Below are 23,743 nucleotides of genomic sequence, written 5' to 3' on the forward strand. Positions count from 1 at the left end.
ATGAGACCACTCGTTTTATTTTATTTTTTTAGGAGCATGATGTGAAAAAACTGTGACCATGGACTTCCCTGGTTGAAACAAGTAATCTTCAGCCACATTGAAAAGTTAGGAGCTGAACTCTCACCCAGTGCCTTCCAGGCGAGTGGGAGAGAAAGGAGTAGAGTGGATGAAGAAGTGGAAGAGCTGGAGGAGGGGGAGTGAGGCTCTTCTCCTGTGGCTCTAAGAGCATTAACTGTAGTGCGTTCTGCTGGTGACAGGGCTGTCAGGGTCAGATGACTGCTCAGCCTGATTAGACCAGCTCATAGCAGATCCTAAGCCCAACACACACTGCACCGTTATACCAAGGTGGATCTACGAGCTGGCACATTCAGTACGTCGCAGTTGAGGAGGCCAGAAGGGACATGAGGTGGATAGTTTAGTGTTATAGTGGGGCAGAGCTAAAGGTTATCAAGGAAACATTTAACCTTCTGCTGCTGCTCCTTCCTGCTTGACTACCAGGACCAAAGACTGAAAGAGGTGTTGTTTTACTGTAACAAGAAGGCAGAAGAACTGGTGTTTAGCCAGTGTTTGGAGATGACGCTGAAGAGCTAAGCGGTAAGAACTAAAGCACTCTGCATTTGTTTTGTTGCTATATAAATAGGATAATTATATAGTGTTTCCCAATGCTGTCACAAAGCCAGAAGTGCAACACCCTGCATTCTGGATACGTGATGCAGAGAATTATAGAAAATCTCCATAAACATTTTTATCCGTGCTATATTGCTGCCACAGACAGTGAGAGAGAGTAAAGCAGGAGGGTACTGTTGTTCCTACAAAAATCTGATGTGTCATAGAATCACACACTAGTACAGATGGAGCTAAAAATACAGCTGCAGGTATTTAGAGTCTACAGGGGTTTACTATAACAGGCAGTCAGCTGGCTGTATGTCAGCACTCAAACTGTTGTAGAACTGCTGCTGCTTCTGCAGGACTTTGGTGTAACTGCCAGTCAGAGCCCTGTGGATTTCCCCTGTTCAGCAGACAAGCTGTCCTCTGAGGTAAGAGGGAAGTTAAGCTTCCAGAAAATAAGTAAAAACGTAGTTATTTAGCACTTCTTTTTCTTAGTGATTGAATCTGATGCTATAATCCTCTTTTTTCTTATCAGCTTACTGGAAGTCAGTAAACGAATGTGTAATCTAATCTGTTTAAAGACCACTACTATCCGTTTCATTCAGCTTTACATTTCAGACCTTGTGAAGAAGTAACCATAAGGTGGCTCTAAAATAATACTGAGATCCATTTTAGCCTCTCTGTGTCCTGATCCACCATGTGACAGTGAAACAGCTAGGCAGCCAGTCTGGAGACATGCCTATTTTTACAAACCAAACTACACTCTAAGGTAAAAGTGCCAATTGGCTTTACAGGTTTAACTGGAATTACTTCTGTCTGTTTCTGTATGTTACCCTCATATGAAATCATTCTACTTCAGATGTTTGCTAAAATTGTGAACAGTTGACCTTTTAGTTAAGTTTAGATGCCTTAAAACAGGTTTCTGTGTACTCACAGAGTGTCTGTGACAGTGCCAGCTATGCTGCTTTGCAAATTAGCTTTTATCCTGTGTCTCCGTTGCAACTTTGGTGCCCTCGGGTCGCACAAGGCTTCAAGTGAAATGAATGTTCACTTTTAACCAGCTCAGTGGAAAATAAGCGACCTCTATCCCGATTAGCAGTGACACAGGATAAAATCCTAAATATAGATTGCCAACAACTTGGAACTGACTACCCTCTTCTGGAAGAGTGAGTGTGTAAGTCTGTGAGTGATTATGTGTGCGTGTGTGTCTGTGTGTGTTGTCAGTGCAGAGGCCAAAAGGTGACCAGAGATTACCTCTGGACCTTCCTTTGTTGTTTATTTGATTGCCTTGCTTGAGTGGTAGGTAGAATTATTTGGAAAGCTAAAAGTATGCTGCATTTTTATGAGAAATATTATTAAGATGATTCAGTGCTTTGTTTTGAATCATACATTAAGAAGAGCCTAACACAACTTATATCTGTACTTTAGAGAAACCGCATTATAACTAACAAGCAGTGTTCATCCTAAATGCTTTCATAACTCTGTATGTGCTGAACTGCTGAACAGAGCCTTTTTTCCTGAAAATATATTAAACTGATATGCATGTGGGGTTAAGGTTCAGAATAAATCAAAGCAAGTTACTTCAGATTCTCCACAGTTTCACAAAATATTTTTATCTTGTCTTTTTTTCGTGCCGAGCCACAACAAAAACACCTAGGCTAGATTAATTAGAGCAGCGGTCCCCAACCCTTTTTGCGCCACGGACCAGTTTATGCCCGACAATATTTTCACAGACCGGCCTTTAAGGTGTCGCGGATAAATACGACAAAATAAAACTAGTACCGGTACCGAAAAAAAGAAGATTTATTCATAACACACGTGAAAAGACCCAGGAAAACCGAGTTAACGATAAAAACGATAACAAAATAACGCTAAAAACCGATAAAAACCCTGAAAACCGTACATTTCACACCTGAGCCTCAACTCTTGCGGCCCGGTACTAAGCAACTCACGGACCGGTCCGAGGCCCGGGGGTTGGGGACCGCTGAATTAGAGCATCACTTTATATGAGAATTTCTGCTCATTTTTTTTCTTCAAAGCTAACTTAATTTTGTTGATATTGTACAAATGTCATTATCATCATCAAACAATATCATATGGGTTATATTGAATGTCTATGTTGGTATGTCTTCTTAAATAAAGTTGAATTATATGTTTCTTGAAAGTATTAGTGTCGTTGAACATGTAATTGAGTTGTGACCTTGGTATATGGCAACCTTGATCTTGTTGTTAATTTAACATTAACGAATTAAGTTTTTACAGGGACTAGTAGTAACTAGTAACTACTCCCACATTTTTCATTCATTTTCATTCTAATGCCCCACGATTATCTTTAGTGTTTCTTATATCTTAATAAATACACACCCTGTGTATTTAATTGGTGTGTCTGTTCTTAATATGTCATCCACTAACTAATCAAAAGGTGTTTTATCCCCTCTGTCTAATAGAAGGTCTGTATTATCATACTGTACGAGTAAGAATATTTATAATATGTGTGAATGCTTATATGTGTCTTTTAGATCCAGTGTAATTGGGTGTAACTGTGATGCACATGTAATAAAATAGTTTGATTAGTATATATGGCAGCATAATATAACTGGGTTATATGGAACTGAAAAAAACTGAATATGTGCTAAATTACTAAAAGGACCACGATCAGTGTCATTTCAGTGGAAGCTGACTTTTAATATATTTTGTATTTCAGAATTGCTGGTTGATGGAGTTTGTGAGGCGAAGTGGTGACTACTGCCACGCCCAACACATTTAAACCCCATCTGGGATAATGCTGCACCATGTAGTCCTAGGGTTATGAACCCTACAAGACCACTGGCCTTTGACCTCTGAACCTGTCAGCTCATGGGGTAACAAGCGGAGCCTTGACACTGAAAGCTAACTGGAGAAAGACGGAAAGAGAGCGTGACTAAAACTGAGTGTGGTCAAAGAAATAAAAAACAGAGAGAAAGTTGACACACTGTAACCTTCTGGACTATAGCAGACTGTTAACTGATGGGATAACAATCAAGACTATAGGACGTCAGACCTGGGAAAATATCTGAAAATAGGAGTTCTGGCTCACCTGGAGATCAAATATAAACTGAAGACATAGCTGCTAAACGCAACAGCTGGAGCTAAAGGTGAGGAGTCAATGACCTAAATCTAGTAATGCATCAACACTTTCTTAATATTTCATGACATTTCATTGGTTATATGATTCAGTAGAAATTTCTTTAAGGCAGTCAGTATGAGATTAAATGATTTGCCTTTCTTGGAGAGTAGGTTTTACTAACAATGATGCTTTTAACTTCTAGGTCTTACATGGAAAAAATGACTTCTCTGTTTTCAGTGTTATTGAATTTCACCTAAGATCAAAGTCACACATTTCCTTCTCTTGCTCAAAGTGCTACTTTACACATCAACAATGTTTTGGTGTCTTAGTCTAAGTTGTCGTATTTTGTTGCTGACACTTACCTGATACTCCTGGAAGAAAATGAAGAAGAAATTTGAAAAAAAATGAGAAAGAAATGTCACTTTCCAGAACTCACTCACTAGCTTCTGAGAAAAAGAAAGAAAAAGTCTCCAAACCCTGCTGTGAACAGTTACATGCATTAACTATTTTTCACTGTTTTCAGGAAGTGTTAGGTAAGCATACATTATGGTACAGCTAAAAACTCAGGAAGCCATTTCACTTCCTGTTAATCCTATTAACCATCAGTCAGAGGCAGCAGAGAATACTTGCGAGCTAAGGCTCTGTCAGTTGGAATGAATGGAGCTAAACTGCTTAAATGACTCTACACCAGCTTCTAGTATTAGTATTCACGGATTAAAATTCTCTTATTGGGTTATTTTACTCATTTCCTTTCATTATACTTACCAGAAAGCGAATGCTGCCGGTATAAAGCTGGAATTCTGATAATGCATGCTGATTGGTCAATTAACAAGAGTTTATAGTCTGCTGATGGCACTAGTTTCCAAATGACAGACATTAGAAACATAGTTAAGCTTAAGATGTGATGGTTGATTTTGAGTGCTGCTAGAAATTCTTTGCAGCTTGTCAAATGTGTGAAATCAAATGTCATAAAATGCCTTATGGTGTTGGGACCTCCCTTAATATTTTTAAGTATTAAGTATTGTAATTGTAATTGTAATAAGTATTTTATTACAATTACAATCCAACACAATCTAAAAATGGAAGTATATCTATTGATTTTGCTATTGCAGTTCTGCTCAGTGTTAATAACTCTTTTTATAAACTACCAGTGATGAGAGGAGACGTTAAAATCACTATTTAATCAACATTTTCAAACAGCTGTGAAGAAAATGTGCATGTTTTGCAAAGTTTTGAAGACCTTTAGCTTAGTACAAAGTGGTATTTTACTTGTAATTTAATTACTTCATCTCCAGTTTTTCAGTTTTCTTTCCTGTTCATGAGGGAAGTCCAGTTTTGAGCTTGACCAAGTGCATTAAAATGAGGTTCAGCATCTGGGGTGGAAATGCAAAGGAGAGACCCATTAACCGCAAATGCATCCGAGAGCTCTGGAATATCTTTGCCTTTCTTCTCACAAAGCTCTTAATTTTTCTCTCAGGTCCCATGCAGTACTCTTCAGCACTTTACCCAGGCTGAGCTACCCAGCAGCTGTGTGGTAGCCTATGTCATCATATTCAGCTTCATGCTCCTGCAGAAGTACAACAAACTGTCTTTGATTCAGTCCTCTTGCCCTAATGAAGTTAGCTATTTTAGCTACATCAACAATGTGGTTAATTTTCAGCGCTGAGTTTACACTGCCAATTTGTCTCATTTAAGCCCCGGCCTATCCAGACATACAGTTACCTGTGTGAATAAATCATTCTCTATCGTAGTCCCTCTGCGAGAAATCACAAAGCTGGTCTTGACTGCTCCATCCCTGGATGTGTAAAGCTTGGTTGCTTTTGCACCTTTACTAGCAAAGCATCTAGTGTCTGTCTTCGTTCTGCATCAGTCAATTTCCTGTGTTTTTCTGCATGTTTAGGCTCATAATGACAATTTAAATTGTTATCCTTAAAGCCAGCAATCTGCTAACCACAAACTAAGAACACAACTTTATCTCTGATTTTAGTAAATAAATACTTTTTTCTTTTTTTTCCCCCAAACACACATCTCATAAATGTTTGCTCTGTGAAGTTTCATTCACATACACACACATATGTACAAATGTAAATAAAGAAACAAAAAATGTAGCAATCACCTTTCAAATAGAAGCAACAAAACTGTAATGTGATTTCCAATAAAATAATTTTTTTTAAATGGGAGAAAATGAATGACGTGTACCTATTTATATCTTAATTCTAATTTCCCATTGACCACATGGGGTGGATCAGGGAAACCAAAGGGCCCAGGTCTGCATTAATAATACATTCTACTGATCACATTATGACAGACCTACAACATGGACTAAAGCTGCATAGGGTCCTATTCTTTCTGGATTACCTTGTGGGAAACCCCAGTGAAACCCAAAGTTGAGCTTTAGTATTTTGAAAGTCTTTATTACAGTTCAGCCATTAATATTTACATCTTAGGGGCGACCGTGGCTCAGGGGGTTGGGAATCGCATCTGTAACCGGAAGGTCGCCAGTTCGATCCCTGGGCTCTCTGGCATGGTTGTTGTGTCCTGGGCAAGACCTTTACCCTACTTGCCGACTGGTGTTGGCCAGAGGGGCACGATGGCGCGATTGGCAGCCTCGCTTCTCTGTCAGTCTGGCCCCAGGGCAGCTGTGGCTACAACTGTAAGCTTGCGCCACCAGTGTAATGATGTGAGAGTGCATGAATAGTGGTATTGTAAAGCGCTTTGGGTGCCTTGAAAAGCGCTATATAAATCCAATCTATTATTATTATCATACTATTACTGGTGTTTTTTCTTGCTTTTACTAGCAAGAAAAAGCGCATAACACATAACATTACATAACCAGTCATTTCTTGGCATTTTTTATCCAAATTCTACAAAAACAAAATGTGAAAAAGATGACTTCTGGTTTTTACAGGGGTTACACACGCAAGAATTCTTCACACTGGTCAACATGAATCGCCCAGCTCCAGTCGAACTGTGCCACAAGAACATGAGATTTCTTATTACACACAACCCAACAGATGGCACACTCAGCTCCTTCATAGAGGTGAGAAATATACCGGTATGTGAGTATGTGTGTCCTGCAAGGGTAGACAATATTATAATGACAAGCGTAATAAAATTAGGATATTACCTGCATGCTTGTTTCCCTCTGTGATGTCAGCTTGTGTATTGTGACTTCAAAAAAAGTTTTTTCCTCACTTTACCACTTCCAGGACTTGAAGCGATATGGTGCCACAACAGTGGTCCGAGTTTGTGATGTCACTTATGACAAAACACGGCTTGAGAAAGATGGCATTACAGTGGTGGTAAGTTCAGAAACACACACCTTTAATATGAATATTTACTCATTCTGTGATCAAATACAGTACACCAGACAGCACCTGTTTTCTCTTTTAGGACTGGCCATTTGATGATGGAGCCCCGCCACCCAGTAAGCTGGTCGATGATTGGTTGAATCTGCTAAAGAAGACATTTCAGGAGGATCCAGGAAGCTGTGTGGCTGTTCACTGTGTGGCTGGATTAGGGAGGTAGGAGACATTTAAAGTAAAAATTTAATTTAAAAATACAGAGGAAGACAGGTGTGTGTGCACACATATAAGTTAGCATCACTGGACAATAACTCATATGTTTGATTTGGAGTGCTTATACTAAAAACTATGACTTAAAGATTTGCCAAGAAACAGATAAGCAGAATTGATTGGACATGTATAGCCTAAAACATGGATTGTGTTGTATTTATACGTGCACACAGGGCTCCTGTGCTTGTTGCTTTGGCTCTGATAGAAAGTGGGATGAAATATGAGGATGCTATTCAACTCATCAGACAGTAAGTATATCCTGTGTCATATTGAGGATAGTTTTTCTTTCCTTTTTTTCACTTAATGAAACTATTTCAGAAACCAGAGTGGTCTTATATACTCTATATCAGGGGTGTCAAACATGAGGATGGGACCAGAATCGCAAGTAGTGCATCAGGCCCACTACACGGATTTAAAAAAATGTGAAGAAGGGCGTCAATTCTGGAATCTTTTTACTCTATTTTCAGAAGTTTTACAGCTTTTGTTTTTGACAAAGACCCCCCCCAACACCAAAGTAAACATTCTGCTACAGTAGATTACTACATACCAAACTTAGAAAGTCTGCTTTGATGGTGGACTTTATCATCTTTTAACTCCTGGTTTGAGAACTAATATGTGGAAATGATTTTGCTCTGTGATATGTTTTACTCCATCATGGGAGGGTTAACTGTTTTGAGGGCTGAAATTGACCATAGAAGGCAAAACATTTTCTGTTCCGTGCTGTAAAAATGCTTTTATTGCTATAAGTTGGGCATTTTAACACGGGAGCCTATGCTGATTGAAAGTAGCTATAGAAAACAAGAACTGGTAGGATTAAGTACACTTTTTCTATCATAACCTAGAGAGGAACACAATGAGAAATGCAACACAAAAAGGTGACAGAAAAAGACTATTATACTTGAAAGTACAGCGTGCAGTGAAAGATAAAAGGTGTCTGTGAGCTTCCTGTATTTAATGAACCTCTAAAAGCTTTTAAAAGTTCACAGCATTGTGTTTGTGTTTCAGGAAGCGTCGTGGAGCCATCAACAGCAAACAGCTAACCTACCTGGAGAAATATCGATCTAAGCATAGGCTCCGTTTCAAAGACTCCCGCAAACACAAGAACAAATGCTGCATCGTATGAACACATGCACACACACACGCAGGCACACACACAGAGACATTTCTCAGGAATTCAGCAGTACAAGGCTTCAGTCATTGTCACAAATACTAAAAACAGAGGCGTCAGTGCCCATGTTGAATCTTAAAAAGTTCTTCTTCTTTGTTTCCCTTTCTTTTCTTTTAATATGTTTTTTTTTTATTTTTGCTTATTTGCTGTAAACAAACAGCTGCAGGATGGATAAAGGACAGGAAATCATTTTAAAAAGTGTTATAGAGGATTGTTTTTACAATATAATTCTGCAGGGAATTTAGCTATGAGGTGCATGAGCCACATTCAAATGTTCAACCGAACAAGTCCTGAAACTTATACAGATGTGGGGTGAAACTTTGATTCTGTTGTCCCTGGTGACTGGTTTTCAGCACCTTAAGTCTGACCTGACTTTAATGAATGTTTAACACTATCAGGATATAAAATTGTAAACAGTTAAATTTGTGTTTCTTTTATTTTTTTCTTTCTTTTTGGGCTTAAAAACCCTTAAAAACATGTTTTTAACAATTTGGAGAGACTAAAATTTTACACACCAACAAATCAGGTTTAATCCGAGGGTAATCTTAGCCTGAGGTATTAGTCTCATCCTAGCGCAAATGTTGCTGTGCATTATTAAATTATCCAGTCTAGTTTAAAGTTTTATTATTTTCATATGTATTGGTGTGGAGTTTATTTCAGTTGTATTTTACCTGAATGATGCATGTAAACAATCACTTTGAAAAAAATCATTTAAAAATCTGTTTTTGATGATGATGATAACAGAGCATGCACTTTTTATGCAAAAAGTAGAGTCCTTATGACAGTCTCTTTTATTTTTATTAAAGCATCTTCAACCTGAATTGATATACATAAATTAAAATGCATGAAAAACTAAATGGACAATGAAATAGGCAGAGGGTGTAAAACTGAAGTTAGGAGGAGGGAAAATGTTAATAGGATCTAGCAACCCTTTGATTTACAATCTTTACCTGAAAGCATTTTAAAGCAAATGGCAAATATTTTCTTGTTCACATGACGTGTGTGCATATTTGTTTGCTTGTGTGCGTGTGTGGGTGTGGGTATATGGGGCGGCCTCTATACATTGTTTACTACTGGGGCAGGCCTGAGCTGACACTTTTTTATGTAAAAAAAAAACAAAAAAACAAGCTGTAAATGATAGTCTGTAAATTTTTTGCATTGTTTAATAAATGTTATGCCATTATCTTTGTATGTAGTGCGTGGTGTTTGTTGTCAGTGTTTGATTACATCATGTAATAATTCAAAGATTCGCTCTTCCTGGCAATTTAGCTGTTGCTAATAAACGAAATATATTGTAGACAAATTCAAAACACCAGAAACATTTTTGTCAAATATTCCTTAAATTCCTGAAGTTATTAATTAGTCTGCACTTTTGATCTACTTTGACTATGAGTGCGTTAATGAGTCCTAAATGGTAAAAACAACCACCTTTAATTGCTATGAGCTCTTTATGATTGACTTAACTCTCACTTAGAGCTTCTTCTATTCTTACATATTATTATGTTCAGTGTCTCTTTATATAATATCCATGCCTGTAAACAACATGATGGCTTACTAGGGATATGTTGTGAAACACGTTTTTTTCTTTGACAAATATTTTAAAAGAAGAAAATGAAGAAACAAGGAAACCTAAGTATATTTACTGTTTTTGTACAATGACACATTTCTGACTATATTTGTATAAGTATATGATAAATAGCACAGAATCTGTAACACGTTCGTTTTTTTTATCTCTAGTCTTTTCGAGGCCCGAATGTGCAAGCGAACAGCCAGGGGCGCTTTTTGGTCGCTTCTATCGCGTTCGGTGTGTATGCACCGTTAGCCTAAACGCGCTGCTTTGCGCTGCAGTGCGGTCCTCCTGCCACAGAGGGCGATGTCTGTTACAGTGCTGCAGCTCCAGCAAACTTCCGCTGGCCTGAAGGATTTGTGCCGCAGATTCGACAGAAATGTGTGTCTTTATTCAGTAAAAAATAGACTCTAAATCACGATTTAGTGAATAAATTTATTCGCATATAGGTTCTGGCCTGTATATAAATTAGTATTACTTCGCTCGTTGGTCGCTGAGGGAAATGGATGGACAAAAAGCAGGTAAGAAATTTGGCTAGCTTCAACTCGAATATGTTTTTCGGGTCTTCATGTTAACTCGGACCAAATCAAAATAAACAGACGTGCATGGTTCAAAAAAGGGCACAGTTTCATTTGGCGTTTTTTAATATTATGCTCAAACTATGGACACTATACAGAAAGAAAAGTACAAATAAGCTACAAACCGTAACCTGTTACGTTAACACACAGTGTCACCTGACTCCACGGTCAATGTAGTTCCCACACTTAAATCAGCATTAGATGACAAATTATACACGTGTACTTTACTATAGCAATAATTATCATAGAAGTTAACAACGTCTGGTTAGACGATCTGGTTAGTTTGGGAGTGGCTTTTAAGCTATTGTTCCTGTAATAATATGTTTCATTTGAGGTGGATTGGGAGTTGAGAGAAAACCGATTACTTGTTATTAATCTTTTTACATTTTCCAGCAGATTACATACATGCAGCATATAACACGGTAAAATTAGCCAATATCCACCCCACAATTTCTCATATTGCCGCAAAATGTATCTTCTCTGTGCTACAAATATTAGTTAATTAACACATAAACCTCTACGGTTCACTTGTTTATATCAAATCAAGAAAAAAAAACCCACGACGAGATCAACTTGTTTAACAAAAGGCTCTGGATATGCCACCTTTTCTCTCTGTGTCCCCAGCTGGTTCTGTGTTTATGTGTCGCCTGTGCAACGTCTTTTCTCCAAGTCGCTCCCAGCTACTTGCACATTGCTCCCAGCTGCACCCTCAGCAGGAGCCTCTAGATGACATCATTATTGCGCTGCAGCCTCTTGTGGCAGATCCTGTGGAGAAGCTGGCAGGTCAGAGCACCACCACATCACCACTATTACTATCACAAAAAAAGACCTTACTCAGGTCTGTAAATGTTTTGACTTTTGGCTACACAGACAATGATTGCAGAATAATGTCTTTGTTGATGCTGTTCTCTTAGGTGGATGTGTTGCAAGAAATGAAAAAAAAAAAAAACAGAAAAAAAACCAGTGCTGCCTTTTTTTTTTAACTGTTCTGTTGGATTATTGGCCCACAGAGACCCTAGTGAAGCGAAAACGAGGAAGACCAAAGGGCTCTACGAAGAAGATGCGCACAGATTTGACAGAGGGCACGGCCATTTCCAGCCATTCTCCAGAGAATAACTCCAGAGAAGAAAAGAGAAAAAAGGAGGAAATTCAACAATTTAGTTCAGCAGAAGGTGGTATTGTTGCCTTATAAAATCAATCTTTTGTTACCTGGTAGTACTGGTCTGCAGACTGCTAACTGATTATATTATTTGGATAGCTGATTCTTGTTTTGTATTCCTGATTAGTAACGTAGCTTTGCTGTTACTAATCTGTGGTACATATGTTTTTGTAATAATGTTTTTTTTTAGTACAAAAAAATGATGGGATATCAGGCCTGGAATGTAGACACTGCCATCGCTCATTCAGCAACAAACGTCAAATCCTTAAACACATCTGCCTAAGAGAAGAGGATGAAGATGCAGATGAGGAGGAAAATGGTGAGGAATCAAAGGGCACAAATGTGAAATAATTTATCAGCAGGAAAGTCAATGCCTGCCGCAGATGATTTCAAAGAACAGTTAGTTGGAGAGCATGCTAGAAATGTTGCTTGAAGACTGTTAAATCTTTTCACACACACACTGAAGATGTTAAAGTAGATCTAGTTACTGTACCTAACATTTGAAGTTTATCAATTTAATACACACAATAATTTTCAGGGAGCATCTCTGGTACAGCAGAAGGTGAGGGAACGGAAAATGTGGATCCCGGAGGAGTTGATCCAAACCAGAATAAACACAACCAGACACAATCAGGACTTGATCGAGAAAGCAGTAAGATCATGAATATGGTTTCTTAAAATTAATCATTATTGGAAGAATAATGATCTGATCTATCTTTTGTTCTCTGTTTATAGAAGGGGGAAACTCTAGATCCTTAAAAACCAACCACTGTTGCATCTCCAAGGAAGGAGGCCAAGCAACAGGAAACAAAAAATCTGTTATCAGTGTTGTTCTGACAGAATATGAAACACTTCCAGGTTGGCATTAAAGCGGTATTTAAGCCTGCTTTTACTTTCTGGCTAAAAATGCAGTTTTATGAATAACTATAATACTTCACTTTTAATTCAAAAGGTGTTTTTAAAATGGTTCCTGTAGAGGAAGGTTCAGCAGAAGCAGAATCTGGTTCTATCAAACCTCAATCTCAACCTCAGGTAAGTGCTGGAATGCTGTGGAACAGCAAAGAGTCAGTTCACACAGATTTTAACCCCTTAAAGCCTGAACCATGGAATTGCCCAAATCAGTTTCTTAAATGGAGTGTTTATCGAACCTTCTGACAAATAAAAAAATAAAATATAGTAATTTGCATATATTAATTTTAATTTGTATCATATTTGCCACATCCAGCTATTTTTGTAATTTATTCCTAAAGAATGTAACGTGCAATTTATTTTGTTTATCTGGGGGTAAAACTATTACACTGATTATGTTTCTAGGAGTCCTAAAAACTTATGTATTAAATACATTACATTTGGCTTTAAAGGGTTAAAATATGTTTTTTTTTATGTACAACAAAGTCTTCTAACAAAGTTACACAGTTTAATTTACACATGGTTTGAGACCTCTTCCTTTTGTAACCATGTTAGCCACGTGGTGTTTTGATTTTATGTTGCTCATAAAACTCGAAATTACACAGAAGTAAAATTCAATTCTGTCCTTTAGAAACACAGGATTGTGCACAGTGTTTACATTATACTTACTTTCTGCTGACATCTCTATAACCTGTTAACAGTGTTTTTGTTGCAGTGAAGAAAGTTTTAGTAGCTCAGCTGAATTTGAACTCGTGATTCTGTCCTAAAAAAGATACCGTGTTTGTTGTCCAAAAGTATTTTGTGACATTATTATATTGATCTTTCTGGACATTCAGCACTCTGCAGTCGTCCAGAATGAGTCACATGATGTTGCAAGTGAAGCCACCACAGATAACCCTCAAACAGACCAGGAGCCAAGGTAATTAATAAATTATTAAACCAGAAGATTTCTTGTAAGTAATTAGAAGTCAGTGTAATTGATTTTAGGTGAAATAGTTGATTTGTGAACATTAACAATCTTTTACAAGATTTTTAAGTTTCTGGTTGTCGCTGTGTGACCTGTCAATGTTTTGTTTTGTTTTCTGTTCCTAGTTCTAATCCTACCACAACAACAACGACAAACAGCAGGGGCTTCCAGGAATGTTCTATCAAACAAGATGCTTCCAAGTACTTTTTGAATATTTTAATATTTTTAGTTGTATTTTCACTCAAATGTTGTTTCTTCATATGTGCATCATGTGAAAAAAATAAGCGCACCCTTACTGCCTTTACAGAAATTAAGAAAGTAAGTAGCATCCAGGTGCTGCTAATCAAATTCACTTGACTGTTCCAGATCAGCTGAGAATAGTTTTAAGGCCAATTCCAAACAATTTGTCCATCATTCTACAGCGAGAAAGATTATTTACAAGTATACAAGACAGTTATTAATCTAAGCAGGAGTGGGCGTCCCACTAAATTATCCTAGTATTAGACCACTACATATAATACCTTGCAGGCCTCAGTTAGCATGTATAATATTAAAGTTCATGAAAGAACTTAAAAAAATGGAAGCATGGATTAGGTTACATCTTTTGTAATAAAGTCCTTAGGACAGACAAAACCAGATGCAACATATTATCAACACACACACAGCTCATAGCATGGTGGTGGCACTATGATGATTAGAGCTTCTTTACAGCTGCATGACTTTGCAGTCATTGAGTGGACTCCTCTCAATGACTGCAAAGTCTGCAAAGTATTGTAGAGGCCATCTGCCCAAAAGCTAAAATGTGCAACAGATTAATGATCCCAAGCACAACAGCAAATCTATAACAGAATGGCTGAAAAAAAAGAATCAAGGTGTTGTAATGGCCCAGTCAAAGTCCAGACATCATCAGCCCGACTAAAATGCTTTGACCGGATCTTAAAAGCACTGTGCATAAATGAATGCCCGCAAAACCTCAATAAACTAAAGTAACGCTGTAAAGAAAAGGAGGGCAGAATTCCTTTACAGTGATGTGAGAGACTGTTAAAGTCCTACAGAAAACTTACTTCAAAAATTACTTCAAGTTATTGCAGCTAATGGTAACTACAAAATGCTGGCTCATGGGGTGCACTTAATTTTTCACACGGCAGCATAGACACGACTGTATGTGGATTTTATTTTACACAGTTTTTAGATTTGGGGGTACAGTGTAGCTAAAAGCTTCTTCTTATGTAATATGACAGAGGTTAGGTCCACCCTGTTTCACCATGATATCAACAGGAGTGAAACTGATCAGCTATGAGAAATGTAATATTGTCACCTGCTGTCTTACAGTTTGCCTCAGAGCCACCTGAAAATTTTTGCCTGTGAGTTCTGTAACAAAATCTTTAAGTTCAGACACTCACTGGTTGCTCACCTGAGGACACACACCCAAGAAAAACCGTTTCAGTGTCTGCACTGTGACTACGCATCGGCCATCAAAGGTAAATTAGTCTATAGATTTCAGGATGGCTGCGTAAACGAATACAAAGTTGAAGTTGATCGTGTTTATAGCATTAACAGGAAAAGGAAGAGTTGCACTACTTACTAGATTTGTCCTTTAAAGCAAACCTGAATGTTCACCTGAGGAAGCACACTGGAGAGAAGTTCAGCTGTCAGCACTGTCCTTTCACCTGCCTCAGCCCAGGACACCTCAAGGTGCTGGCATACTGCTCTCAGTAGTCATATTGTTACATGCTGAGTATTATTAGCATTAACACACAGGCTTCAAGATATTAAAGTTCTCTTTTGACCGTGTTAGATATACTGAATATATTTTCAGTGTGAAGCTGCATGGTTTGTAATTTGTGTCTCTGTGGATGCAGGTGCATATAGAGCGTGTCCATATGAAGGTGAAGCAGCACTGCGGCTTCTGTGAGAAAAAGTACTCTGATGTCAAGAACCTGCTGAAACACATGGAGAAACGACATAATCTAAAAGATCCCACTGTTTACCAGAGCTACCAACAACTGAGGTTTGTCCTGCTGAAGAGGTTTTCAAACTGTGAGGTGCTCCTCCAGGGAGGTGGTGCGTGAAGTGTTGAATGGGGTTTATAGCCAAAGAGAGAGGGAAGAGTTCCTGATGCAACAATACGTTAATGTAGCTCATTGTAGATACACTATATTGCAAACGTATTTGCTAGAGGGACATCCCGTTCTTAATCCACAGAGTTTAACATGATGTCGGCCCACCCTTTGCAGGTATAACAGCTTCAACTCTTCTCTGAATGTTTTCCACAAGGTTTAGGAGTGTTTATGGGAATTTTTGACCAGAAGGCCTGGCTTGCAGTCTCCACTCTAATTCATCCCAAAGGTGTTCTATCAGGTTGATGTCAGGACTCCATTCAAGTGCTTTCACATCAAACGTGATCTTCATAGATCTTTCTTTGTAAAAGCTTGATTTTATACACCTGTTGCCATGGAAGTGATTGGAACAGCTGAATTCAATGATTTGGATGGGTGAAGGAATACTGTGGGCAATATAGTGTTGTTGTTTTTTTGTTTGTTTTTTTACTAATTTGGCTTGTAATTAATTGCAAATGATCTTTGTGAGTCACAACACATGCATTTTTTTTAAAAAAATTTGGGTGAAAAGGGGGAAAATTACTTAATTTTGTCACTGTCAGATTTGGAAACTCTGATCTTCGCTGATATCTCTGACTGTTTCCTGTGACCCTGCCTTTGTAATCTGTTCCGTTTGTCTATATAATCCAGGTTAAAAACTCGCCAGGGCCTCAGACAGCTCCTTTACCACTGTCACATATGTAACCGACGCTTCAAAAACCACCTAGAGCGAGAGCGCCACATGTTAGTCCATGGGCCTAAGCGCCCCTACGCTTGCCTGCTCTGTGACCATGCCGTGACCAAGATGGTTGCCCTCTCTGCTCATGTCAGGAAGCACCTCTTCCTGTACGTGTGCTCCGTGTGTAACGAGAAGTTTGTCAGCTCACAGAGGCTGAAGAGTCACTTGACAGAGTGTCACCCAGGACTAGATCAAGAGCAGACCTTCACTGACTCCATCAACAGCAGCTACTATTTGGCTCAGCCTGGAGGAGACATGCTGGGGAGTGAGGCGAGCATGGACACACAGGAGTGCCGGATACCACAGGAGAGAGAAGAAGACAGAATACGAGAAGAGGACGGACAACATGGCACAGGGGGGAAGGAATGGGAAGATGTGGAAAGAGAACAGCTGAGAGAAGAGAGAGAGCAAGAGAATGAAGAAGAACAGGCTAATAAAAATCCCGCTGAAAGTTTAGAGGCAGTGCCGCTGATAGATGGAGAGATGGGAAAGGAAGTAGGAATAGAAGAGAGAGAAGCACAGCCAACCTTTAAAGACAGACAAGAAGAAGCAGCAGCAGAGAAGATGTCACACGTTAACACGCCAGACTCATGCAGCTCTGCAGCTGAAAGACTCAAAGAGGACTCGCACACCTTGTTATCACAAGAGAACATTCAAAGTCCACACTTAGAGGCTGGGACTCAAAAAAATGGACACACACCTGCTGAGAACACACGCACATCATCTTCATCATCATCATCAGGAACTGTAACCCCGTCTGATGCCAGCGCATGCACACATTTGTCTGCAGGTCCAGACAACAGCCAGGCTGCACAATCAGAGGAGGTAAATGCAAAATTATAATATGATTTAATTCCTAATGAAAATATTTCTTCTTTAGATGTTACCTCGTTTATGTTTTATATTTACACAAACGAGGAAGCACCTCCACATTAGTGGTATTATTATTTAAGATCACAAACCAATATTACCAAGAGAAAAAAACACATTTTGTATTTTTTTTTTAAAAAATGGTGAAAACAAGTGTAGTTTTACTGGGATTAGATTCCTTAATCTGGTCATATCCTTCTTCCTATTTGTATGACTTTAAATATGTAGATAGTCCTGCTTAATTTGCCAATGCAGAGATTCAGTTTGAAGTAGCGTCCTCTGCATGAGTGCTGAGCAATAACTATTTTATAGTGTGTTTAGTTCTCACGATAAATCATCTCCGATAAATCACTCATGGTAAGAAGACAAGCATTTTTATCCAGTCTTATACTGAGGTTGCATTTGTCCATTTCTGCTGGTAGGTTTCAGAGGGTTCCCATCACAGCGCATTCGAGCAGGTGTTTTCATCCCTTCAGAAGACTCAGCTCAATATGGAGACTTTCCAGCGGCTTAGGAAAATTTATGGAGAACTAGAATGTCAATACTGCGGTAAGACAAATAAAAAAACAAAACTCTTTGAGTAGATTGGATTTGCTTTGTCCTGCTTTTTTTAATATTCACTTAACTGTAATTTACTGTTAAATACTGTGTGCAGCTCCTAATCACAGTTTTGTGCCGCACAGGTAAACTGTTCTGGTACAGAGTCCACTATAACAGCCATGTGCGCACACACACCAAGGAGCACCTGCATTACTGCTCAAAGTGCAGCTACTCTTCCATCACCAAAAGCTCTTTAAAGCGACACCAGATCCAGAAGCACAGTGGCTTGCTGCTGACTTGTTCGAATCCTGACTGCAAATACAGCACGCCTGACAAATACAAACTTCAAGCACATATGAGAACACACAAAGAGCAGGTAACTAGCCTGAGCAGACCAGTTCCTAGTGATAGGTTCTTAATATGTGGTGCTGTTGAATTTATACACTGAGGCTTAAACAACTAAAAATGATTGCTCCTTCAGCCTTTCCTTGTGTCTTCTCTTCAATTACAGGGGAGGAGTGAGACGTGTCCTGTCTGCCATCGTAATTATCCAGAGCACAGACTAAAGCACCACATTAAAACATCACACCCTGGTAAAGAACACACAAGCATTGCTGTGTCACTACAAAAAACTATATAACTCATTCTTGTTTGTTTTTATTTTAAAGCAGATTCAGATCTGTCTTTTTAAAACTGCCAGTATTACCTTTTGCTCCTGCCTCACTAAATCCAAATTATATTATTATATAATTATATATATTATATTATTATTATAACTTTTTATTGGGCACGTATTGTGAGCACAGTCAGTCAGGTAATTTTATATAAAAATAATGTTGCTTTCATAAATACACAGTGTAGAATGGTCTTCCAGCAAACTGATGTGATTTCATAAACTTAGTTTTAATCTATTAAAAATACACGCGGCACTGATTTGTGGAAGCTGCCATGTTGGCCCACCATCTTGAAGTGGCTGAGATGGACGGGCGATGTTCCACCTACTTGAGTTTTATGTGTGTGGCTAGAGACTGTCCACAGACTGTCCACAGACGTAGTACGGCAAAGATGGAGGAGAAGAGCTCGTAGGCATTTCTGTCCCATGGTGGCAAATTTTAAGTAGTGCCTCCACCATCAGACTCAGGATATGTAGGATGATGCTTCTGTTTAATCATCCGAGAACCCGTCCCCTTCACCAAAAAGTAAAACAACTCAACTGGGATCCGGATAAAAACCTCATCCTCCCCTTCCGCACGTTAAGCCTCATTTTACGAACTCAATTCAGAGCTCTAACACACAAAATATCCCTAAACACGCTTATTTATTCCAGATATTAATTGTTATCAGCAGATTAAACATGTGGCCGCCCCGTCTCCAGAGAGCTTTCAAAACGAGCCAACTAAACAACAACAACAACAGCTAAGCTATGCGTCATAAACTAAGTTATGCCAGCTAATGTTAGGCTCGAGTCTCTTAAAAATCACACTTTCCCTCTGATAAATAGTTTGATTATACTGAACAAGAACTTTTTCACTAAGTGTCCGAGTCCAACAATGTTAGATCCACTTCCAAGAAACTTTCCCTGATGCTGCTTAACAGCAACAATTGACTGCAATCTGCTGACATCTACTGGTTAGATTTTACACCCCGGACCTTTAAATGATCAAAGTGTTGCAGTTGCTTTCAGCCAAAGCTGTCGCACAAGGCTAAAATAAATAAATAGCAAAGCTAGTTTCTGTTGCTAACTTTCACAATATTTTGATGCCCATTAGAAATTTGCCATCTTGTACATTTACTGCATGTTTCTTTGTTTGCATGGATGTTTTGGACAGACACTCTTCCTATACAAGGTAAAGGACTGATGGTGCAGCGTGCAGAGAAGTGCCCTTACTGTGACTCCTACTTCCTAAAGAACAGCAGTGACTTTCAGCAGCACATCTGGGCCCATCAAGGTCTGATAACGCTCTGCTCTTTAAAGCTGGCGACACGCACACAGCACAAGTCCTCAGCACATGTGGGCGAGCACCTCTGCACAGAGTTTTACTGTATCATTATTTTTGAAAGCTGAGTTTCCATCTGTCCCTCTTCCTCCTGGCCGTCGTCCAGAAGAATGAAGCAGACTGCAAATACACACGCAGATGTTGTTGAGGGAAATTGGCCCATTAGTCAAGTTACTCTTAAAATGATGGAAACAAAAACAAGCAAAATTGTCCATGTGTGATGCTGGCAAAAGAAACACTTTAATGGCTATTTTTCTTTTGCACTGGTCTCTGCAGCAGGACTTTTTGTTCTGCAGATGTTTTTTTTTAAGGTGAATGAGATTGCTAAAATTACTTTAAGACTGAAGAATATGTCCCTGCTCGGCTGAAGCTGCTTAATATATACAGCCTGTTCATATCTGCTGTAGAGTACAACATTTTGTCTTGAGGAAGCAAATTGCTGTACTCGCTTGATTTGATAAGTTTTTTCACCTCGCCAGTTTATAAAACAACAATTTTCAAAAAAGTTTATCTGGCTTTATTTTCTTTTTCTTTCTTTCTATTCTAATACTTGGCTGACTCTAATCCATCACCGATGGCTGCACCTTTTCAACAGTCACTCGTAAATACAATTGGCACCAAGTATCCATAAAATATCCACTTTAGGCGCGTATCTCTTAAAAGTTCAGGAGTAAAAACATTTTCCTGCGGAGATTTGCTGTTTATGGCTTAAATATAATTTGATTGCATTTGCAAACAAAGATTTCCATGTTCAAAATGTCTATTTATTTTTTGCTTAATAATTTAATTTATTTGCTTAATAATGTTTTCTGCTGGCAGCTTGTTAAGTGTGTGTTTGTATGTTGTTTGTGTGGGTAGGTCTGAAGCCATACGTCTGCAACGTGTGTGACTATGCAGGTCGCAGTAAAAGCAACCTGAAGACTCACATGAACCGACATAATACGGAGAGACGTCACCTCTGTGATCTGTGTGGGAAAAAGTTCAAATCTAAAGTCACGCTGAAAAGCCACAGACTGAGCCACACAGATGAAGGTATGCACTTTGTTAAAATGACATTATGTATTTCTTTAATATTATAATTTAGAATTAATGATAACTTTGCGTATGTCACAAATGCTCTTAATGACCAGTGATGATAAATGTCACAGTGTTTACTTTGCGTCTGTCCAGGGAAGCGGTTTCAATGTTCAGAGTGCGACTTCACCTCGGTCTCTAAACCTTCCTTACTCAGACACATGGAGCAGCACGCTAAATTTAAGGTCAGATTACATCTAACCTTACCATCCTCAGTTTTATTATTATTTATCTTTTAGCAGAATATAAATAGAGCGACAAACCATCAGGGTCCGTGATTCCATCTCAAATCAACACGGGCCTTTTATGATACAAAGTTTCAACACCTATAATGATTACTGTGAGATTTTTAGCGTCATTTATCAAATATCAAAGAAGAAAATATAATAAAAAAAAGAGTAGAATAAAGAAATACAGATGACTGAAAATAGTGTAGCAGCCGTAATCCTTACACCAAACTCCTTGAACCACAAAACTTTCATGCAAATCTCAAACGGTCGAGCAGAAAATGTTCTAAAAGTTGGTTGATTTTAAATGAAATGACCCATCAGCATTCTGTATTTAAAAAAAACTTGCTTTAGATATGCTGCAAAATTTTACCCAACAAGAGAAAACTAGAATTAAACAGCAGCACTAACATGTGTTTGTCTCTGTAGCCGTTTCGTTGTGCTCACTGTCACTACTCCTGCAACATTGCTGGCGCTCTGAAGCGGCACTACAATGTGAAGCACCCGGATCAGAGATACGAGAATGCCGGACCCGGATTGCCAAACCCTGACGCCCTGAAACAGCAAGGTCCTAACTCTGCTCTCCCTCCACTATGTCCAGGCACCTTGATTATTATTAATTAATATATAATTTCACTGCAGCTAGACATTTGTAAAACATTTGAATACAGCGTTGACATTTGTTTTCTCTTGGCACGCTCTGGTTACTACATTGTCTGACCTCTGTCGTAGCTGTAATTGTTGTCTGACTTAGAGTATGTGGGGTTTCAAACAAAGTGTAATGTAGCTCTTTGTGTGTGCTTATGTTTAGGAGGTATGAAGTGTCCCGAATGTGAATTTGTTTATGGCACAAAGTGGGAGCTGAACCGTCACCTGAAGAGCAAACACAGTCTCAAAGTGGTAGAAGGCCCTTGGGAGGTAAACAAATACACAAGATACAATGATAATAAAATAAAGCTAGCTGGGTGTGAACGCTGAAGTGTGTGGACTGGTAGCCTAGAAAGGGTATTCTGTTTATCCGGATGTAGAGTTTACTGTAGAGAAACGGGGCCCGGCTAGCTACTGTAGCTCTTCTGTGTTGTGCCATCTGCTTGATCCAGAAGAGAAGACTAACTGCTCCATTAGTAAGACTCTTTGGTTATTGTTTTGGTATCAGGAATATTGGAACACATCATTTTCTCTAAAAATCACGTCTCTGTGGCTTTCAAACCCCAAAACATACTACGCCAAAGAACTGGTCTACCCCAAGGATTGGGTCCCCCGGCACAAAGAGAGTAATGTAGTGCAGGTAGTGAAGTACCTGGAGGATTGCTGTGAATTATACATTGGGGAAAACAAACAGCCTCTGGCTAAGAGCTGCTACTTTCACCCAATTTATGCTTCAGCAGGAAATCTACTACGTAACTTGATCTGACACTGAAGAGGTTACTTAAATGAATGAGAAAACATTTCTCCCACATCCAGATGAACAGGATTTCTATACATGAATGATTGAACATGCATCCAAACATAGAATGAAATTTTATCACTTATTTACCGCTGTCCTGTTTGGCTAAGTAAAGAAGGTAAACATTGTATCCACACCATGTCATCCATACCATGTTAGCACCTTAGTATCACATAGATGTAGAATGTTACCATTGGGTTTATTTGTAGTAACTAGAAACTAACTTATTATAATCTCTTCCTTGTGTATGAATATGTAGGTGGGAGAGGAAGTAGAGGCGCAGTATGTGTCTGTGGAGGATGAACAGCACCTGTCAGAGGCAGCATTAGCAACCCTGCAGGACAACGGTAAAACCTTCAAGAAGCATCAACAGCTTCAGGATAACTGAAGCTGTTTTATGTGCTTATAATGTGCGTTTACCTATGTCCTATATAACACTGAATTCATTTAGTGCCTTTTCTGTTCAGTTAACATCCAGCAGATCACTGAGCTCAGTTCAGAGACTCAGGATGCTGTCACCTCCATGGTCGCCATGGCTCCAGGCACTGTAGCTGTTGTACAGCAGGTGAGCGACAAAACATCACCGTGTAAGGAGGTGAGATTTTACAAAATGGCAAAAAGTTTATGTTGAGCTGTGTCTGAAGTTGCAGGTGGCCGACGAGCAGGAAGTCGGTAACTGCAGCAACCAGCTGATGGTGGTAAACACAGAGGGGGCCCTAAATGGTGACCAGGTGATGGTGTTAGAGGAGGGACACAGCCTGGAGGCACTGACAGTCCTTACTCAGGGAGACGACACACACCACTATATTGTCTACGTACAGGAACACACTGTAGAAATCAACTAGTGTTTTGCTACCATTTTACCATAATGTACCAATAAACAGTAAAATATGGATTTAGCAACATTTTCAACACTTAGTTACATATATTTTTCAGACAGTAATGAAATTAAGTGCAATACGCCTGTGATAATGTGGTATATTTTGTACTAACAAAGTATATTTTAATAAAATCTCTTCCCTTGAATGTGCTTGCTTCATTTCATCAAATTTAATGATAGGCTCATAACATGGTGCAATATACTGTATTAGAAATACCACAAAGCAGACTTC

At 38.9% G+C, this 23,743-nt stretch overlaps 2 protein-coding genes across 9 annotated transcripts; both read left to right on the forward strand.

Moving 5' to 3' along the window:
• The first annotated feature begins 225 nt into the window (after nucleotides 1-225).
• Nucleotides 226-9,649, forward strand: LOC120722184 (protein tyrosine phosphatase type IVA 3). Of its 5 annotated transcripts, none has more exons than XM_040013060.1 (9): nucleotides 226-594; nucleotides 969-1,037; nucleotides 1,215-1,378; nucleotides 3,314-3,743; nucleotides 6,624-6,755; nucleotides 6,925-7,017; nucleotides 7,109-7,239; nucleotides 7,464-7,538; nucleotides 8,296-9,649. In XM_040013060.1, the coding sequence occupies exons 5-9, from the start codon at nucleotides 6,660-6,662 to the stop codon at nucleotides 8,411-8,413; spliced, it is 513 nt and encodes a 170-aa protein (XP_039868994.1). In that variant the 5' UTR covers nucleotides 226-594; nucleotides 969-1,037; nucleotides 1,215-1,378; nucleotides 3,314-3,743; nucleotides 6,624-6,659; the 3' UTR covers nucleotides 8,414-9,649. The 5 variants fall into 5 exon arrangements, with proteins under 5 accessions (XP_039868994.1, XP_039868993.1, XP_039868996.1 ...); XM_040013059.1 differs by having other exon boundaries at nucleotides 1,228-1,378; XM_040013062.1 differs by having other exon boundaries at nucleotides 1,285-1,378.
• Nucleotides 9,650-10,155: 506 nt separating this feature from the next.
• Nucleotides 10,156-23,657, forward strand: LOC120722182 (zinc finger protein ZFAT-like). Of its 4 annotated transcripts, none has more exons than XM_040013053.1 (24): nucleotides 10,156-10,546; nucleotides 11,228-11,386; nucleotides 11,614-11,775; nucleotides 11,953-12,081; nucleotides 12,301-12,414; nucleotides 12,498-12,620; nucleotides 12,715-12,794; nucleotides 13,508-13,590; nucleotides 13,764-13,838; nucleotides 14,971-15,119; nucleotides 15,242-15,333; nucleotides 15,501-15,649; nucleotides 16,389-17,301; nucleotides 17,769-17,895; nucleotides 18,030-18,262; nucleotides 18,398-18,479; nucleotides 19,716-19,835; nucleotides 20,742-20,915; nucleotides 21,054-21,142; nucleotides 21,614-21,752; nucleotides 21,996-22,102; nucleotides 22,891-22,978; nucleotides 23,099-23,196; nucleotides 23,282-23,657. In XM_040013053.1, exons 1-24 carry the CDS (start codon nucleotides 10,528-10,530, stop codon nucleotides 23,474-23,476), a joined length of 3,699 nt encoding a protein of 1,232 aa, XP_039868987.1. In that variant the 5' UTR covers nucleotides 10,156-10,527; the 3' UTR covers nucleotides 23,477-23,657. The 4 variants fall into 4 exon arrangements, with proteins under 4 accessions (XP_039868987.1, XP_039868989.1, XP_039868986.1 ...); XM_040013055.1 differs by having other exon boundaries at nucleotides 12,739-12,794; nucleotides 23,276-23,657; XM_040013052.1 differs by having other exon boundaries at nucleotides 10,159-10,546; nucleotides 23,276-23,657.
• The last annotated feature ends 86 nt before the right edge of the window (nucleotides 23,658-23,743 follow it).

Source organism: Simochromis diagramma, unplaced genomic scaffold (assembly GCF_900408965.1).
Source record: "Simochromis diagramma unplaced genomic scaffold, fSimDia1.1 OVJJ01000618.1, whole genome shotgun sequence".
NCBI lineage: Eukaryota > Metazoa > Chordata > Actinopteri > Cichliformes > Cichlidae > Simochromis > Simochromis diagramma.

Excerpts from the sequence above, each read along its gene's own strand:
- LOC120722184 (XM_040013060.1), top strand. The coding sequence starts at position 6,660 with ATGAATCGCCCAGCTCCAGTCGAACTGTGCCACAAGAACATGAGATTT. Across the intron at positions 7,018-7,108 it reads AAGATGGCATTACAGTGGTG|GACTGGCCATTTGATGATGG; the intron begins GTAAGTTCAGAA and ends TTTCTCTTTTAG. Across the intron at positions 7,240-7,463 it reads TGTGTGGCTGGATTAGGGAG|GGCTCCTGTGCTTGTTGCTT; the intron begins GTAGGAGACATT and ends ACGTGCACACAG.
- LOC120722182 (XM_040013052.1), top strand. Across the intron at positions 15,334-15,500 it reads TCAGCCCAGGACACCTCAAG|GTGCATATAGAGCGTGTCCA; the intron begins GTGCTGGCATAC and ends CTGTGGATGCAG. Across the intron at positions 19,836-20,741 it reads GCACATCTGGGCCCATCAAG|GTCTGAAGCCATACGTCTGC; the intron begins GTCTGATAACGC and ends TTGTGTGGGTAG.